This window comes from Fistularia commersonii, chromosome 6, assembly GCF_037954325.1.
Source record: "Fistularia commersonii isolate RoL2024-O1a breed Wild chromosome 6, RoL_Fcom_v1.0, whole genome shotgun sequence".
Classification (NCBI taxonomy): domain Eukaryota; kingdom Metazoa; phylum Chordata; class Actinopteri; order Syngnathiformes; family Fistulariidae; genus Fistularia; species Fistularia commersonii.
In genome coordinates this window covers 1,573,062-1,593,386 of record NC_141289.1, presented here as the reverse complement: position 1 = coordinate 1,593,386, position 20,325 = coordinate 1,573,062, and the positions used below count along the sequence as shown (strand labels likewise).

General features: G+C 43.2%; 1 protein-coding gene across 2 annotated transcripts in view; it reads right to left on the bottom strand.

Moving 5' to 3' along the window:
• Window positions 1–20,325, bottom strand: part of itprid2 (ITPR interacting domain containing 2) — a 59,912-nt gene continuing 39,587 nt past the window's right edge. Inside the window, exons 11-23 of one of the 2 annotated variants that reach the window (XM_086147692.1) lie at window positions 16,567–16,674; window positions 14,582–14,924; window positions 14,330–14,495; window positions 13,061–13,112; window positions 11,956–12,035; window positions 11,165–11,218; window positions 9,715–11,073; window positions 9,581–9,640; window positions 9,377–9,501; window positions 6,385–6,499; window positions 6,209–6,265; window positions 4,577–4,864; window positions 1–2,362 (exon numbers count right to left, since the gene is read on the bottom strand). In XM_086147692.1, coding sequence (XP_086003818.1) covers window positions 2,255–2,362; window positions 4,577–4,864; window positions 6,209–6,265; window positions 6,385–6,499; window positions 9,377–9,501; window positions 9,581–9,640; window positions 9,715–11,073; window positions 11,165–11,218; window positions 11,956–12,035; window positions 13,061–13,112; window positions 14,330–14,495; window positions 14,582–14,924; window positions 16,567–16,674 — 2,915 coding nt within the window. In that variant the 3' untranslated portion in view covers window positions 1–2,254. The remainder of the gene's footprint in view (window positions 2,363–4,576; window positions 4,865–6,208; window positions 6,266–6,384; window positions 6,500–9,376; window positions 9,502–9,580; window positions 9,641–9,714; window positions 11,074–11,164; window positions 11,219–11,955; window positions 12,036–13,060; window positions 13,113–14,329; window positions 14,496–14,581; window positions 14,925–16,566; window positions 16,675–20,325) is intronic. The other variant, XM_086147693.1, reaches the window with a different exon arrangement.

Here is a 20,325-nt window from a genome sequence, read left to right as displayed (position 1 = left end):
TTTACTGAAAATAAATACATCTTTATTATTCTTACCTCTACAGTGAGCCCCCCCCCACAACATCAATGAAAAATAAACATCATTATTAATAGACATCGATAGAAATTAATAGATGCCGACAGCAAAGTGTGATTAGAAGTGTGTGTGTGTGTTTGTGTGTGTGTGTGTCACCGGTAAAAAATAAAAATAAAAGTGTAAAGAAAGGAGGCGGCGCCACGTTCGATAACCAATAACCGATCAATAAAACGCCGATCAATTATTCCGTTGGGTTTAGTGTCATGAAATAAGCCTGTTGATGAGAAGCAGGTGGGCAGATCATGTGACATGTTAGCAGCGGGTTATTGATTTTATATATTAGCAATACTCTCAATCATCGTTTCCCTTAGCCCTCGGGGCGCTAGCATGCTAACGTGCTACGGGTTCGGACACCTTCGTCATCACATCATCATCATCATCATCATCAACGCCGTCGCTGTGGCAACTTACCAAAAAACACGCCGCTCCAAAGTTCCACCCTGTCGCTAAAGCTAGCTTAGCATAGCAGGGTAAGTGGTCAGTGAGCTAATTTGAAAGTAGGAAAGCATTGGTAGCATAATGCAGAGTGGCTGCTAATGTGGCTGAAGCTGGTTTTCTGGTGGTCAAGTTAGATTAGCTAACAGGCTACTCTAGCTAACACCCTGCTAACTAGCATCATGATGATGATTGCCGTCACCGTGGCAACTAATCAAAAAAACCCGCCACTCCAGCGTGACCTCTGAACGTCACATTTGATTTCTTCCCCCTGTTCCCAACCAGTTAATGAGAAGTTTAAAAAAAACGTTTCTTTCCACCCTGTCGCTAAAGCTAGCTTAGCATGGCAGGGGAAGTGGTCAGTGAGCTAATTTGAAAGTAGGAAAGCATTGGTAGCATAATGCAGAATGGCTGCTAATGTGGCTGAAGCTGGTTTTCTGGTGGTCAAGTTAGATTAGCTAACAGGCTACTCTAGCTAACACCCTGCTAACTAGCATCATGATGATGATTGCCATCACTGTGGCAACTAATCAAAAAAACCCGCCACTCAAGTGTGACTTCCAAACGTCACATTTGATTTCTTCACCCTGTTCCCAACCAGTTAATGAGAAGTTTAAAAAAATGTTTCTTTCCACCCTCTCGCTAAAGCTAGCTTAGCATGGCAGGGGAAGTGGTCAGTGAGCTAATTTGAAAGCAGGAAAGCATTGCTAGTATAATGGAGAATAGCTGCGAAAGTGGCTGAAGCTGGTTTTCTGGTGCTCAAGTTAGCTTCGCTAATGGGCTACTCAAGCTAACACCCTGCTAACTAGCACCATGATGATGACTGCCGTCACCGTGGCAACTAATCAAAAAACCCGCCACTCCAGTGTGACTTCCAAACGTCACGTTTGATTTCATCCCGCTGTTCCCAACCAGTGAATGAGAAGTTTAAAAAAAACGTTTCTTTCCACCCTCTCGCTAAAGCTAGCTTAGCATTGCGGGCGAAGTGGTCAGAGGGCTCATTTGAAAGCAGGAAAGCATTGCTAGCATAATGGAGAATAGCTGCGAAAGTGGCTGAAGCTGGTTTTCTGGTGCTCAAGTTAGCTTCGCAAATGGGCTACTCAAGCTAACACCCTGCTAACTTAACATCTTAACGTCTCTTCTGAGATTAACTTGCAGATTCAAATTTCTACCATTTTTTCTTATTGATTAGTTTGGGGATGAGAATGAGATTAATGTCGTCTTCTTGGAATTTTACATAAAAAAACAAAAAAAAAAACAAAAGGTCAAGCTGAATGCCTGGTTGAAATGGAGAAGCACGATGATGACGGTGATGATGGGAAGCTGTGCGACCGCACTTAGCGAAGCGAAAAAGCGAAACGTGAGTCGAAAAATAAAATTAAAAAAAAAAAAAAAAAAAGAAATGTAAACCTTGTAAAAGAATGGGCGTCGGGTATTTACAGCTCGTGTAGTTTCCGACGCGCTTCGTCCGTCTTAAGACAAGGGAAAAGCGTATAGAACACGTGATTTAGCAATAAATAAAAAACAAAAGCGGAGGATTTCACATCTGGGACTCCGGTCGGCACCGGAAGCAGTACGACTGGCAGTGGTTGTAGTTTTGAAAAACACGAAAACGAGACGGCGGCGGGCGGGCGGCGTGTTCAGTGATACAGACATACAGTGTTCCAAACGGACGGCTTACCCGGTTCTACAGTGATACAGACAAGACAGTGGTGTTGCTAACGCCCCCCGGCGGTTGCTATGACTACAAAGGGTGTTGCCTTGCGGGGAGGGACGGTCGTCCCGGTGAAACGGCGGCCATCAATTCGTTGAAGATTTCCCGTCGGACCTCCTGCGTGACACTCTCTCGGATCTGGAAGACGGAAAGCAAAGGGGTCACCCAGGAGCTTGACATGTATGCTCAAAGCCAGGGGTCTCAACTTTGACAGAAGGGGTCAAGCCAGGAACTATTTGCGTGAACTGCTACCGTATTTTTCGGACGAAACGTCGCTCCGGATTATAAGTCGCACCGGCCAAAAATGCATATATAAAAAAAAAACATATATAAGTCGCACTGGAGTATAAGTCGCATTTTTTGGGGGGAAATTTATTTGATAAAATCCAACACCAAGAATAGACGTTTCATCTTGAAAGGCCATTTAAAATGAAAATAGAATAAAGAACAAGAGGCTGAACAAGTATAGCCTTTATGACGCATAAACAACGAACTGAGAACGTGCCTGCTAGGCTATGCTAACGTAACATATTACAGCAAGAGTCATTCAAATAACGATAGCATATAGCACATGCTACAACCAAACAATCTGTGTAACTCTTAATCACTAAATCCAAAGAAATCTTCTTCTTCGGTGTCACTTCTGAACAACTCCGCCAACTCCGAAGGTAAACAACGCGCCGCTTCTAGCGGTACGTCGCTACGTCGGAGTCATTGTCACTCGCAGTTCCAATTATTCCAGCCTTTCTGGATCTCGAAAGGCGATTGCGTTGCATGAAGCTTTAACACCAGGAAGTTCCTCCCGAATTTCTATTCATCTCCTTGGCAACTACCTGGGTGTGAAGACGCAACTGTCCTGTTGACAAGCCTCTCCATGTCCTTCCTCTAGCCGTGGCCAGCTAGCTTTTAGCTTGCGATTAGCTTTTTTAGTTTTCTTCACTTCAGTAAGAGTAACCTTCGCTTTTCTCCAGTCCCTTACAAGTTTCTCACTAACTTCAAACTTTCTTTCTGCTGCTCGGTCGCCGTTTCCGGCTGCATATTTCACTACTTCCTGGTTGTAACCTGCAGATTTTCTTTTCGGTGCCATTTTTGTTCAGCCCTTCTCAGTTGTTTTTATAAGTTAGCGCCAATGTTGAAATGATCAATTTTCATAGGTAAACAAGTAGCATCTTTTTTCACAACGCACTTCTGCCATGACCCGCCCCCGCTGAATTTTGATTGGTTGACGTGTGTGTGTGTGTGTGTGTGTGTGTGATGATCGCTGTTATATTAAAGGCACACACACATCGGCGACTTATAGTCCAAAAAATACGGTAGTTGGAATAGAAGTAAACGTAAAATCCGATGAGTAAAAAGGATATGGACGTTTTTTTTCCAGTGCATCAAAGTTTCGTAGCGCCTGTTCTCAGGATGGATCCAAGTTGTCGGTCTATTAGCTAATCGCTAATTTGAAGGCTAGCATAAAACCTGCTTCGGCGCTCGACTCTTGAATCGCGGTTCGTCGGTGAAAACATTTTGGAAAGTCTGTAAATTAGCCGTCAAGCTCTGAGCCGTAGCCGCCCGTTTTTGTGTTGACTGCTCGCTAGCACGGTTAGCATGCTTGTTAGCACAACAGTAGCCCGTTCTTGCCGCCCGAGTAACATCTTGAGCGCTACAAGCTAGCAAAATGAGTGACCTCTTTGGGAAGTTTCCTTTCGAAGGGGGGCAAAGCGCGGTGAAGAGTCTACAACTTCCAAGAAAGTGTTTAAAAAAAATACCAGGAGTTCTGTCTTGGCTTTTAAAAGAGTTCGAGCGCTACTTGACGAGCAAAAAGCACCTGCGGAGCGCCGAGGAATAAATCCGCGACCCGTTTACGGAAAAACCAGCATGTTTGCGCAAGAAAATCAACTCAAAATGCTAAAAGTTGTTCATTTGCTAACAGAGGGGATTTCAGCTAACATTCACGATGCTTTAATAATAAAAAAAAAAATGAATGATCTATTAAGATAATAGAGAAAGAAATGTGGTTCTTGTTCTTCATTTATTTTTAATTTTTTTAACATTTGTCGGCGCGACGTTACCGCTAATAAAGCCGCATAAGACCTTAAGACACTTTACAGCCTTGTTACTTAGACACTTTATAGATTTATTTATATTTCTTATTCTCCCCCCCTTTTTTTATCCTGTTTATACAATTTCCTACTATATTATTATTGTTATGTTTTACTTGAAACTCTGGCACGACCATTTCCTTCGGGTTAAAAAAAAAAGTTGTTTTTATTCTTAGTCGCGAAGCTACGTGTAGCGTGAAACGCTAGCTAAAAGGTTAAAATATGGAAATAACAAAAAAAATCACGGGCCGCAAAAACTCGCCTCTCGGATGAGCTGCTGCAGGTTCTCCACGCCGACTCCTCCTGGAACCTCCGGCGGTGCAGCTTCACCTCCGCGACCTTCTTCCGTCCCGCCTTCCGCCGCCTCGTCGGGCGCGTCGGGTCGCGGCGGCGGGACGGGGGTGATGTTGATGCACGACCTGTAGACGCCCTTCGTCCGGTCGGCGTCCCGGACGGGGCTGGAGGAGCGCGAGGACGGGCCGGCGGAGGCGCCACCTTCGTAGCCGAGCTCAGATCGCAGGAAGAGCTGCTCTCGGAGGAGGTCCGACACCTGGAGACGGGTTCGGAAGTCAACCTCGGGACTTTTGTTATCGTTTCAGCAGCGCGTGAGGAGAGCGATTTAAAGGGATCACCGGAAAGGAAGGAATTTTTGATCATTTCTTTGAATATTTTTGGATTTTTTTTTTTTTTTTTTTTTTTTTTTTTAGTTGCTTGCTAACATGGCCGAGTAAATAATATAACGGTAAATAATGAGAATAAAAAATAATTTTCCCGCGATGGATTAATGCAGTTTAGTGAAATTAAACTAAAAAAGAAATGATAAAATAATGACACTTGTTGCCAAAAGACAGTTGCTTGGTAACTTGGCCATTGAAATAATAATATTAGGAAATAATTTCCCACAATGGTTGAATATAGTATCAACATATTTGTAATATCTATATACACATATATATATATATATTTAAGTTATATTTTATTTTTATTTATGATATTTTTTTTAAATTTCTGATAATTATATACTGTATATATATATATATATAAATTATATAATATACAAAAATAATATATATAAAAATATACATATATATATTTATTTTTAATGTATATAATGTAAATAATAATAATAAAAAAAATCTCAAAATTACAACACTTGCTATACATGTTCTCCTTGTAACTTGGACATTTGAATAATAAATAATATTAATAATTAAAAATTATTCCTTGCAATGGATTAATAGAGAATAAGAAAATAAAAGAAATACAAAATTCTCAAGAAATTGCAACCTTTGCTGTATTTGTTGTGGAGATTAATTTAGTATTAAAAAAAAAGAAAAAAAATCATGAAAGTTAAACACCTGTTGCCAAGAGTCAGTTGCTTGATAATTTGGACATTTAAAAAATATAAAAATAAATAATAGTACTAAATGCAATAAAAATCCCTCGAGGGATCAATACGTTATTTTAAACCAAAAATAAAACAAACATTTCTAATAAAATCACAACACTTATTGCCAAGAGACAGTTGCTTGGTAACTTGGATATTCAAATAATATAATAATAAATGATATCAATAATAAAAAACAATTTCCTGCAAGGGATCAATTCAGTACAAGAAAAAAACTGAATTGTTTTCATGCTAAACACATAAGTTGTAACTTATAAAAGTTGTAAATAATAATAATAATAATAACAGCAAATAATGATAAATAATTTCCGAAAATGGAATAATACAGTATAATAAAATAAAAAGAATCAAAAAAAAAAAATCTGATGAAATCAAAAACAATCAAGTGAAAAATGATGGAATATTATTTTTTTTTCTTGTAAAATTGCAAAAGCACTGTTGAAAAAAAGTGTGTGTGTGTGTGTGTGTGTGTGTGTGTGTGCTGACCGGCTCCATGGCTCTCAGTGCAGAGTTGCTGGCCAGACTGTCCACGCTTCCGAGGTCCTGCGGAGGAGAAGGGAAGCGACATCACCTTCCTGCTCCACCAATCACGTTTGACCCGCGGTTAAGCCCCGCCCACGACCTCGGCGCCGAGAAGCGTGTGTGTGTGTGTGTGTGTGTACCGTGCGAGGTGTGTTCTGCGTCAGTTCGATCAGTCGCTCCTCCAGCTGCTGCTCGAGCTCCTGCAGCTCCTCCCTGACCGCCGACCTCAAGGACTGAAGCTGCTCCAACTCCATCCTGACACACACACACACACACACACACACACACACACACACACACTCAATCGTTTACATTGTTATTGATATATAAATATTTTTAACCATTTTTTTACGATCAAACAACCACAGATGCCCTTTATAATATTTATGCCTCTTCTATTTTAAATTAATATTCATAATTATGTCTCTTCTATTTTGTATTAATATTAATAATTGTGTATCTTCTATTTTATACTTATATTCATATTAGTACCTCTTGTATTTTATATTTATTTCTCTTTATTTCATATTTATATTCATAATTATGTCTCTTCTATTTATAATAAGGTACATATTTAATGCCTCTTATGTTTTACATTTATATTCATAATTATGTATCTTCTATTTTATAATTATTCCTCTTTATTTTTATATCTATATTCATAACTATGTATCTTCTATTTTATATTTATCCCTCTTCTGTTTTATATTTATATCCAGATTTATGCATCTTCTATTTAACATTTATATTCAAATTTATACCGCTTCAATTTTACATTTTTATTCATATATATGCCTCTTCTATTTTATATTTATATTCATAATTATGTATTTTCTATTCTATAATTATGTACATATTTATGCCTCTTATATTTCATATTTATTCCTCTTTATTTCATATTTATATTCATAATTATGTCCCTTTACTTTATAATTATATAAATATTCATGCCTCTTTTATTTTATATTTATATTCATAATTATGTATCTTCTGTTTTATAATTATATTCATATTTATGCCTCTTCTATTTTATATTTATTCCTCTTTTATTCCACATTTATATTCATAATTATGTATCTTTTATTTTATATTTATTCCTCTTTTATTCCACATTTATATTCATAATTATGTGTCTTTTATTTTATATTTATTCCTCTTTTATTCCACATTTATATTCATAATTATGTATCTTCTATTTTATATTAACATTCATAATTATATATCTTCTATTTTAAAATTAGATACATATTTATGCCTCTTTTATTTTATACCTATCTCCATATTTATGCATCTTCTATTTTATATTTATACACCTTCTATTTTACATTTTTATTCATTTTCTGTCTCTTCTAATTTGTATTTACATGCATATTATTATTATTATTATTATTATTATTATTATTATATATTATTGATATTTTTATTGATATGTTTATTGTTGCTGCTGTGACAATGATCAATTAATCACTATCTTTCTTTATTGTTTTTATTTCATCGTTTTAAATCTAATGTGCCTTAAATAACATTTAAATACAATCGATAATTATGATTATGTTATTATTATTACCATTATCTTTATTGGAATTGTGCCGATAAAACCTTTTAAAAACACAAGACTTAAAATCTTGCAGTATAAAAAGCGTCAAAAGCGTTGTTTTTTTTAACGTCATAGTTAATTTTAAATCTATATTTTGTATATCTTTTGTTTCTAGTAAAGTGCCTTAAATAAAATCTCATCATAATTATTATCATTATTATTATATGATTATTATTATTATAATTTCTTTATTGTTATTATGATTATTATCCCATTATCTTTGTTATTATTAGAAACATTAGACTTAAAGGCCTGTAGAAATGAAAGGGTCGTCATGTATTGTTTTTATTTTTTTATGCCTTAAATAAAATGTACTATTATCATTATTATTATTACTATTATTTATTATTATTATTATTATTATTATGATTGTGCCAATAAAACCTATTTGAAACACACATCTTGAGTCTTTCAGAAAAGAATGGGGCCTTCATGTATTGTTTTTTTTATGCCTTTAATAACGTATTATTATGATAATATTATTATTATTTATCACTATTACTATTATTTATTATTATAATGGTAATTATGACCGTGCAAATAAAACCTTTTGAAACACACAACTTAAATTCTTGCAGAATAGAAAGAGTCATGATGTATTGTTTTTATTTTTTTTTATGCCTTAAATAATGTATTGTAATGATTAGATCATTACTATTATTCATTATCATTATTATTATGATTACTATTAGAAATATTATTATCTTTATAATGATCATGCCAATAAAACCTCTTTGAAACACACAACTTTAAATCTTGCAGAACAGAAAGGGTTATCATGTATTGTTGTATTTTTTATGCCTTAAATAATATATTATTTTGATTTTATCATTGTTATTATCATTATTTATTATTATTCTTTATTATTATAATGGTTAATATGATTGTACCAATAAAACCTTTTTTAAACACACAACTTAAAGTCTTGCAGAACGGAAAGGGTGTAGTGTTTTAATTTTTTTATGCCGTCAATAAAATGTACTAGTATTATTATTATTATTATTATTACTATAATTTATTATTATTATTATTATCATTATTATTATTGTGCCAATAGAACCTTTTTTGAAACACACAACTTAAAGTCTTGCAGAACAGAAAAGGTTATCATGTATTGTTTACATATATTTTTTATGCCTTAAATAAATGTGTTACTATGATTAGATTATTATTATTATTTATTTATTTTTTTTTATATATTTTCTTTTTTACTATTATTTACTTTATTATGATCATGCCAATAAAACCATCTTTGAAACACACAACTTTAAGTCTTGCAGAACATAAAGAGTCTTAGTGTATTATTTTTATTATCTTTTATGTTCCTTAAATATAATGTACTACTGCGATTACGATTATATTATCATTATTATTTATTATCATTATTATTATCTTTATCGTCAACATGTCAATAACACCTTTTTGAAACACACAACTTAAAAGTCTTGCAGAACAGAAAGGGTCATCATCATTTCTGTGTGTGTGTGTGTGTGTGTGTGTGTGTGTGTGTGTGTGTGTGTGTGTGTGTGTGTCACCTCTCAGCCGGACTCAGGTGCTTGTAGACCTGCGCCTGCTGCTGGATGATCGACATCTCCAGGTTCATCATCTGGCTCCTGAACATGTTGAGGCTCCTCCTCTTCTGCTGGAACTCTGTCAGGGACTGGAGCAGACCTGCTCTTCAGTAACTCCGCCGGTTTTCGGGGTTCACGTTCCCTAGAACTCCGGCGAGAAGACGATACCTGGTGTCCGAAGGAAGCCGCCCTCCGCTCGGCCGACGGGTCCGGGGTTTCGGCTCGACTCTGAAAGGAGAAAATCGTGGAAGGACGTGAGGGGGGACGCTAGGACAACCGGCTCCGCTAACCGGTGGACCCACCTGGCACAAACTCTGCACCGTCCCCCGGATGTCGTCCAGGACGCTCCTCAGCTGAAGCTCGGCGCCTTGAACCCCTCCGGGACTCGGGTAGAGCGGGTGGAAACCGTGGGGAAGGGGTTGCGGGAACGGCGAACCGGCGTTGTAGCCTTGGTAGCCTAGCCAGGGGGAGGCGAAGTGCGGCGGAGGGTGAGGCGCGGAGTGGTACTGGTGGGCGTAAGGGTGAGCATACATCTGGGAGGCCGACGGGTGGTGAAGAGGCGCCGGCGTGGGCGGGTGGTGGAGGCTGGTCAGGCTGGAGTGGTGGCTCGGGGAAGGGTTGAAGACGTTGGGAAGGCTAGCATACATGTTCAGAGGCGGAGGGTACTGCGGAGGGTACTGGGGAGGGATGCCGAGGCCGGGACTCGGGACGGGGCTGAAGTACGGAGCCGAGCTTGGATACGGGAACATCTGGTGGTGGTGGTGGTGGGCGGGTGTCGCGCCCTGCTGGAAAGGGCCGGGATGCTGCTGGGCGTAGCAAAGATCCGGGACACTCTGGGAACTCCAAGGTGAGCCGTGGTCTTCCAGCGAAGCTTCGGGTGGAGGGCTGTGACTCTGCAACGAGTGGGACGGGCGGAGGGGGTTCCGCTGGAAGTGGTTCTGCGGGAGTTGATCTTCTACCGGTGGTCTCGACGGGGGGTTGATGATGAGCGTGGAGAGACAGCTGCTTTGTCCGTCCTCCTCCGAGTCGCCTCCGTCCTCCTGGTTGTACTTGAAGGAGTAGCTGGGCTGGGTGACGGCGGTCCGGTCCCGGCCGAATTGGATCCGGACGGAGGACACCACTCTGGAAGGGGAAAGAAGCGAGGAAGGAAGGGAGGAGGACCTCTGCAAGGGGACGCCTCGTCCCGGTCCCCCCTCCCGGATCGGCCGTTGCTGCTTGGCTCGGTGCAGAGCGTTCTGGACCAGCGAGGAAGAAGCGCTGATGGTGGTCGCCCGTTCCACCTGGTCCTCAGAGGTACCGGGTCCCTCCTGGTGCAGAGCGGGTTCCGGTTCTGTGCCCGGAGGGTCCGGGTTCTGGGTTTGTACGGGAGGACGACTGCCGTGTTCCGGTTCCGGGGTTAGGTCTTGCTCGGTCTCCTCTCTCGGCACGTCGTTTGACCCGCCTCCGGGCAGCTGGTGGGCCGAGTAAACCGGAAGCGGATCCGGGTTCCCGTCGCGCTCCTTTGCCAGAGAACTACTCCTGTCGCCGACCTCCGCGAGCTTCTCGCCTCCGTCCGGTAAATCGAACATGCGCTGGTCTGTGGCGAGGGGAGTGGCCACGTCTTGTGAGGGATGTGACGTCACGGTGGTCTCGCTGTCGCAACTGTCGCTGCTCACCTGCACCTGGAAACGGGCAAAAGCGTTTGAACCTGCGGCGTAGGGAGCGGAAGTCGTGTCCATACCATCTCGGTCCGACCCCCTGGAGGACTCGTACCTGAAAAACCTCCACATCTTCATCTCTGCTGCCTCCAGGTCTGCCTCCTGTCTTCTACAAACCAGACAACATGGTTGCTGTCAACACCGTCTTCTACACCTTTCCTGTCATTCTGGCTGATCCACTTTTCTCCACCCCCTTACCTACTTGTGCACATTTCTTCACCTCTTCTCCACCCTCTTCGTACCTCTTTATCTCCCTGTAGCCTCATCGTTCCACTTGGGTTCATCTCAGTCACATGTATTCCCTCTTAATTCCTCTCCTTTCCAGAGCATACCTCCACCAGCAGATCACAATGCCGTCGGCAAACAAACACCTCTCGCTGGAGAATCCTGTCTAGCCTCATCGGTCAGTCCATCACCACCGCAAAGAAGAAGGGGCGCGGAGCTGATCACTTGATACACTCTTTGAACTCCTCTGTCACACCTTCAGCACACCTCATCACCGTCTTATAGCGAACATACATGTCCTGCACCACTGAAACATACTTCACCGCAAGAAGAAGGGGCTCAGAGCTGATCACTTGATACACTCCTTGAACTCCTCTGTCACACCTTCAGCACACCTCATCACCATCTTACAGGGAACATACATGTCCTGCACCACTAAAACATACTTCTCCGCCCCTCCAGACACCCTCATACTTTAAGATACTACCACATAAAACGCCCTATCCGTCCATTTTGTGTCACACCAGCTCATGAACTTCTGATTCTTATTTTTCCGAACGATTATTGGATCGGCAACACGACTTACGGCCTTGAAGGCCACTCAAATGTGAGAAAACGCACCGTGAGGTGGGCAAGGTCGAGCGACGGCTCCTCGGCAAAGCCGCTGCTGTCCGACTGCTGGCTGACGGTCCTCAACAGATCTGGAAGACAAAGGGGATCCGGGTTGGATGATCTCCGCGCCGCATTCGTCCAGTAGATGGCGGAGTGTAACAGCGCAGATCGGCCCAGATGCAGGGAAACATGCTCAAATTTGCACAGACATGTCTTGTCGTGGGCCAGAAACGGGAAAAAAGGTAAAGCAGAGAGGGGGAGGGATCAACCTTTCATTGGAACTGACGCGCGGAGTTTCACGGAAATCCAATCCGCTTAACACTTTACGGAAGATTTCCAAAACTATTTTCAGCTAATCTGCGGTTTTAAGCTTATTCATATTTGAAGTTGTAACCCGGTGAATACATTCCTGGTTTGAATAGATAAGGGCGTAGAGACGGCAAAGCGTTATTTTTTGGGGGATGGGGTATGCCTTCTCTTTAGCGCACCGATAACAAGATCCCAGGAAGTCACCGAAAATAGCTTTGGCCCCGATGAAACAAGAAAAAGAAAACAAAAAAAAAACCCGTCCGTTTTCTTTTTTTTGTTGTTGTTTTTGTCGACCAGGACAGCTTTTATTCGACCGAACGTCGGTTTTCTCGCAAATCATTGGTTCAAAAGTCCTTGCATGGGGGAAGAAACAACAAACAAAAGAAAATACTGATTTCTAATGTTTTCCACATGTCGAGATAGTTTCCGCGCACCAACAAATGTCCGCCTTTAATTGCACGAAACGCCGTGAAAATATTGCGACATCCTTCAAATATGTTGCAACATGTGTTTCCACGTGGAAACGTTGCAAAGCGACGCCGCGCGAAAGTGAAAAACAACGGGACGAAAACACACGGAAAGCTATTAAAAAAACGTATCCTTGCGCCCCTTGTGTTTTTCATTAGCATGTTAGCATTAGCTGAAAATGACGTCAGGAAGATGCCGGCGAGTTCAAAGCGGGAGATGCTAACTCCCCCCGAAAAACATGTTTCCTGACCTCATCGGTGGATGAAACAGATTATGTTTATCAGAAGATAAGAGATGGAAGCGAAAACAAAATAAAAAATAAAAAAAAGTGACTCACCAGAGTTTCTGGACGTTCTGGTTAGAGGAGCCTCGTCTTCGTTACTCTGGATCTACAAGACAAACATCACGAATCACAAAAGGAGCGTCACAAGGGCGTTGAATAGCAGCGTTAGCTCGAAGCTAAGGGGATATTTTGATGAACAGCAGCGTTAGCTTGAAGCTAAGGGGATATTTTGATGAACAGCAGCGTTAGCTCGAAGCTAAGGGGATATTTTGATGAATAGCAGCGTTAGCTCAATGCTAATGGGATATTTTGAAAGGGAGGAGCATTCCTAGGATTTGGGGAAAAAAAAAAAGGGGCTCGTTTTTGTCAGAGATTTCCAAACTTTTTTTTTTCCAAACAATTTTTTGAGGTGAAAATGTGCAAACCAAATGAATTATTTTGTGACTATTTTTTTAAATTACAAACGCCATACTTTTCATGTCTTGACATGAAACTTTGTCTTTCATATTTGAATACCGCATAAAATGAGGGAAAAGTGTCTGGGGAAAAATAAAAAAATACAAAAAGGCTAAACATTTTTGTTTACGTATTATTATATGTTACATATTATTCACTATTAAACGCTCACTATGAACGTCAGGAAAATTACAAAAACTGATATAAGGCCGAAGTACAAAACTTTGAGGTCCTTGTTTTACTTCTTCACATGAATTGCAAATAAAACTAGCATGCTATGCTAGCACGCTAGTTAGCATTGGTGCCGTTAGCATGCTAACATACCTATATTTTCCCTTCTTAAGAACAACTTCCTTAATCCCGAAGGAAATTGTTGTGCCAGAGTTACAAGAAAAATATAACAATAATAAATAATAGTAGAAAAATTGTATAAACAGTAAAAAATAAGAGAAAAGGGAAAATAAGAAATATAAATGTGTGTTAAGTAATAAGTGAAAAATAAGGAGTGCGCATGAAAAAAATTGTACATGTAGCTGTTATGAAATATTGCAGTTATGAACATATACAAATAAATATACAGATAATATACATAAAATATACTGTATATTTGTAGTTCCGTCTATTAATAATTTTAATCCTAAAAAAATCTGCAAATATAATTATCCACCTCTACTTAGAAAAAAAAAAAGCATTTATCTGTAAATACGGCACTTCTGATAAGATACTAACTGCATTTCTGTGTCCGTACATGATTAACGACAAAGAATCGCATCTAAGTCCAATTTTTTGGGGGGAATTTAAAAATACAACCGAAGTCTTCGAAAGCCTTGACCTGAATCTTCGCGAGCGTATTTGGTGGCGACGCACCTCCTCCATGTCGAAAGAGTCGGCGTTCTCGGTGCGCAGCTGAGCTAGCAGGGGCGGCGCCAGGGCGGCGGGAGCTTTTTCTGGGCCGGAGGTCAAGTTTAGCTCTTTTTCTAGCGTCACCTTTTCCCCTTCCGTCCGGGGAGCGGCGGTTGCGAGCGCGGAGTTGCTACGAGTAGAATAAAAAGCACAGGTCGGGGATGGTACAAACTTCTTTTTGGACGACGGCTAACTGACACGCTAGCTGCGCGGTACCTTAGCTCCGACAAGCGCTCGGCATCTCCGTCTCCGTTGGTTTCCTCGGTAACCGTGGCTAACAAGCGGGCGTCTTTCTTGCGGCTGGGCTTCTGGGTGAGCGTCTCCACCTGGTGGTCGGGATCCAGTTCCGGAGGAGCGCTTGTCGTGCCGTTCGTGACGGCGTTAGCGTCGGTGCCGTTGTGCTGAGCCTGCGGCGGCGGCGAGGGGCTAACGGGCGACTCGCTCGCCGCCATTAGCAGGTTGCGCTTGGAGATGGTCTTCTTGAGGAGCTTGGCGGCGTTGATGGCTGAGCTGCTCCTCTTTAGCGGAGGTGGTGACTCCTCTTTGCTGCCGTCTCCTTCTGCACAAGAAAATAACATCCGTCCTCAGGACCATTCAGAAATATAACCATCGAAAAGTTTTCAATTAAAAATACATTGAATTTCAAACAGCGTCGGTAAAAATTTAAAGTGTCTCCTAGAACTTAAAGGACGGGTACCGACAAACACATTAGAAGCTCCTGGAAGCTCCGAGGGTCTTTTTATGTTTCCGTCAGGTCGCTTGCTGATTGGTGGAGCTCATAAGCCCCGCCCCTTATAAAGAACATTTTTAAAAACTTTAGTTGTGTTGGTTTTGCTACTTCGCGGCAAAATGGACGGAACCATCAAGAAATGGACCAACCGACGAAGAGGAACGGCTACATTTTGGACCAGAATAAGTGCGGAGTTAGCTAACGGCTAACGGGGTTCTTCACACGGCGAGGCAGTGCAGGGGGAAGATAAGAACCATCTGGTTATTATTCCACAAACATTACAGCAGCTTCCATGTTTGCAGATGACATTGTGATCTCAAGTGACAGAAGGGAACAGGTAGAGGAACATCTAGAGAGGTGGAGGTATGCTCTGGAAAGGAGAGGAATGAAAGTTAGTCCCAGCAAGACAGAATATATGTGTGTGAACGAGAGGAACTCGGGTGGAACGGTGAGGCTACAGGGAGTGGAGATCAAGAAGCTGGAGGATTTCAGGTACTTGGGGTCAACGAGAGTGTGGAGAAGAGGTGAAGAGACGGTCCAAGCAGGTTGGAATGGGTGGAGAAAAGTGTCAGGGGTACCAAGAGATAGAAGACCATCGGCCAGAAGGAAAGGAAAGGTGGAGGAGACAGTGGCAAGTGGTACGTACTACTAAAAGTACCACTACAAGTACTACTGCGACTTACGCTGGGCTCATACTCAATGATTTTAACAGCTGTAGACTAAAAAAACCCGATGCTGTTTGGACTAGAAACTGTTCCAATGACCAAAAGACTGCAGGCAGAACTAGAGGTTGCAGAGATGAAGATGTGGAGGTTCTCTTTGGGAGTGACCAGGATGGAGAGGATCAGGAATGAGTCTATCAGAGGAACGGCACATGTTAGATGTTTTGGAGAGAAGGTCAGAGATGGTTGGGTCATCTACAGATGAGGGATTTGGTGGACAGATGCTGGAATTAAGAGGTCTAGAGGAAGACCAAAGAGAAGATTGATGGATGCAGTGAGAGAGGAGGATTCGGAGAGAATAGGGTTGGATGGAGAAGGTGGATTAGCTGTAGCAACCCCTGAACAGAAAAACGCAATGGAAAAAAAGAATTTGTCACAGGGGTGCAGGACATGTATGACCGAGACAAAGTGATGACTGAGATGGTTTGGACTTGAACACTCCTCTGTTCATGTCCAAACCATGGTGAAGATCTAGGTAGAAGGTTGCTGAAGGTGGAGCTGCTAGGGTGTAGCCCAATAGTGCACGTTGAAGATGGTCCCTCGCTGCCTGTGGGGAGGCAAAACTAGTTCCTGGAACGGAATTCAAGCTGAAAAGTCCTTCTCTGTCTGAAAGCAACTCAGGACAGAACCTAGAGGTGATCTGATGTGAGGACCATCACATCTGAACCGTTCCCAGATTTCCATCTGAAACATCTCAAGATAAACAGGACCACGTCATTACTTCGGCGCAATGCGGTCGCCAGGGTTACCTTGCTCCTTGGACGTGATCCGTTGGAGCGGCTGACCGGATACCTGACTGTAGAGCTGGAAGAACTCGTTGGCGACGGTCGTCAGGACCTCGATCTGCCGGAAACGACCTGAGGAAACAAAAACTATCGTCAATTCTTGAAATCTGAACAGATTTAAAATCTCGAAGACCAACGCCGGAGCCGTTCAGAGCCCAGACGTGGAGCTGACAACGATCTCGCCGAGGCCACTTGCCCCGCAGTGACGCACAGTTGCCCGGACGGCAGGAATCAAGATTTCCACGCGACCGCCATCGTGAATGAGGGAACCCTTTGATTCGCTTCGGCACGGCGACAGATAAAGCATACCGCTAATCCTTCTTCCAACTAAAATGTCATTATGCGAGTCTGGGCTCGCTTCGGGGCTGGAGGTTGCCAGAGAACGGACGCACCCTTTCTTCATTCCCGAGAGGTCCGACGTAAATGTTTTTCCTGTTTTTGTGTAATGGAAAACTGACATAAAAGGGTTGAAGCGTCATCCGGATCATCGCCGCTAAACGCTAACAGCGACGACAACATCCGCTACCGCTCATTGACGACTTCAGGTATCTTGACGTGCCGCTTGTTAGCTGATTCCATCGCGCCTTGTTTGTAACCAGCAACAAGCTCTTTCTCACGGGGAAAAGTTGTCCGACAACACTGTGGTAACAACTGCGAGAAACCTGGGCGCCGTCTTAGACAACCAACTGTCGTTCTCAGCAAACGTCACAGCCGTCGCACGTTCCTACATCAGGAAGATCCGCAGATTCCTCACAGAGGATACGGCGCAGATCCAGCGATCTAGTCGCCTCTTGTCCAGACTACTGCAACTCCCTCCTTGCCGGTACCCCAGCAGTGACCACCAGGCCTCTGGAGCTTGTTCAACCGCCCCAAATTCTCCCAAGCAACTCCCCTTCTTGTATCCCTTCACTGGCTACCAGTAGCCGCCCGCATCAAGTTCAAGACCCTGGTTCTCGCCTACCGGGCGGTAAATGGGACAACCCCGTCTTCTCTCCGGGGTATGCTCAAGCCACATGTCCCTACCCATCCCCTCCGATCTGCCACCTCCGGGCGACTGTCCACCCGGTCACTCAGAGCCCCCGGATCGAATCGGTCTCGGTTCTTCTCCGTCTCGGCTCCTCAGTGGTGGAACAAACTCCCGAAAAAGGTCAGAACAGCGGGGTCGCTGCCCATCTTTCCCCGCGAGCTGAAAACATACCTCTTCACCAAGCACTACCCTACTAATCGCACTTAGCACCCGACCCCCAAAAAAAGAAGGTATGTATGCACATGGTTCTGAGATGGCTATTAGTAGAGTGGTCACTTCCGACTTCTGGTACTTCGGATCTTCGATGACTAAATTGCACTTTTTGTAAGTCGCTTTGGATAAAAGCGTCTCCCAAATGACTGACGTCTCAGATACGGCCAACCAAAACACAGTCGGAGACTGATTTTCCAACCGGCTGTCATGGATACGTTTCCGCGGCGGCGCTGGCGGCACATCTACCAAAAACAAGATCTCCCGCGAAACCGGTACCGCGACTTAATTGCGGTTTTGAAATATAATTTGGCCCCGGCAGGTGACTGGCAGACAGGAAAGTATCTAGTGCATCATTTTTTCCATGATGTACTTTGTGATGCGAAAAGGCGCAACAGATATAAAGTGTACACACCAATAAAGTGATGCAACTTCTGGATTCCTGAAGATACCCCGGAGCATACAAGTCACCGTTTCTTGGGATGATACAGCTCGGCCAAAGCTCTGGCGTTTTTACTGTGAGGCGGAGCCGCTGGTAAAATAAGATGTAGTGGGTTTTTAATGCAAGGGGATTTTAATTCTGTTTTTTTTTTTTTTTTTTAATTTTAGCTCGCGAGCCCTGACTGGAGGGGATGTGCGGAGACACGTCCTGCTGGCGAGACGTCGGCAGATGCATTCAAAGCTCGCTCTGGAGTCATCCGAAACGCCGCTGCGCCGCCGCCAGAAACCCCGAGCCAGTTCAAATAGCTCAGCTGGTCGGTTATTTCCTGGCGTTATTTCTGTCTGCGATATTGTTTTTGCAAACGCTACCCTGTGACGCGTCACCCGGAGGAGACTGCGCTCACCTGTGTGGTCCAATTAAACCGCACTGTGCAGCGAGGGGGGGGGGGGCTAGCAAACAAAAAACAGATTTCGGAAGGCGAACACGGGAATAGCATCGTCTTCGGGAGTGAAAGGATAACCGGGAGTGACATTGAGAGTCCAGAGCTTTGGCCGAGCTGTATCATCCCAAGAAACGGTGACTTGTATGCTCTTTCCTGCCACGGTTCCCCCCCTTGATCCCTCGCAGTCTAAACACTTGTCAGTCCATTACGAAGCGCAGACTCCTGCCTCCCCCTTTCATTGCCGTGTAAATGCCTTCAAAATTCAGCCGGGTGACGTCATGGGCCGGGGTTAGCTTAGCCCTGAGAAAGACAGCGACGGATTAAAGCGAATCCAACATTTTCCTCTCCTCGCGAATCCAATAAAAACCTTTATCTGCGTCGGGGTTTTTTTTTCCCCCAGCAGAATCTCCCGGGTGGGAACGGAGGCACGCGTATGTTCGTTGGACGGATTTTCAAAGAGAAGTCAGGCTTTCCTGCAGAAAGTTCCCATAAATACAACTCGACTCTGACAACGATTCAAGGGAATAGGGCCGATATTAAAGTCATAAATTACACAAAGGTCGCTCTGTTTTATTCTTTGTTTTGATTACCACGAGGCCTCGGTTTACAACGTCCTCGCCCGACGGCGTTTCCCGATTACATCTCTGGTGGATTTATTGACGGTCTCGTTCCGACGTACAACGTTTGCAAACGAATTTTGCGCGGATGAATACGCGACCGTACGAGGGAGGCGGCTCGATTTTGTGTTTCGGAGACTTCGGAAAAGGAAAGGTATCTCCTCAGGAGGTGCAACAAAACACTCAAAAAAGGGCGAAAGACCCAATGGACGTTAGCCGGTTGCTTGGCCTCAGTGGACATCATCTCACACCTGCTCACATCTGAAGACAAGTTTTTAGTCGCAGACGAATTTGAGATTCTTACAGGGTCACAAACTACGAGACTACAAGTCAATTTTTTTGGCCCTTTTTTCCCCACCATGGGTATCTACAGAGCCTCCTTCTCTGCTACGTCACCTTACGTTGGGCAGTAGATCCAAGCTACCCACAACTCCACCGTCCTCGCCTCTTTCTGGACGGTCCAAACCGATTCCTTTCGCCGTTCCCGTTCATCCATACCGCCCACAGACACCGTCTCTGCCTCCAAAACCTCTCCGGGGATAGCTTGTCTACCGGGTTTCCGGTTTTATTAAAGCTCGTCTATCGTGATACTGTCGTAAGACAAGGGAAAGACAACTCGAGGGATCTAAAGCAGCTCAGATTACCGGCTTACACTTCAAGACCAAGATGACGGTAGCACGAAGACTCCAGAAAAACTCCAGTTGTTTTAGTCTACGACCATGAAACTCTTTTGGCATAAGCACAGCGTAAGACGCACGACTGCCTCCACCATCATAAATAAACTGATTACCCTCTTTTGCGGACTATAAGGCGCGCTGCACTATAAGGCGCATGATAAAACATACGGTATCTAAAGCCAAACAAAACAGTCAGTTTAGTTCAACGTTATTCGTCTCGGAAACTGTTTCGTCTTCTTTACTCGGCGCACTTCATCTGCTTGCGTCCTCCACTTCCGTTGCATTATTCATGTTGAATTCTTTGGCGG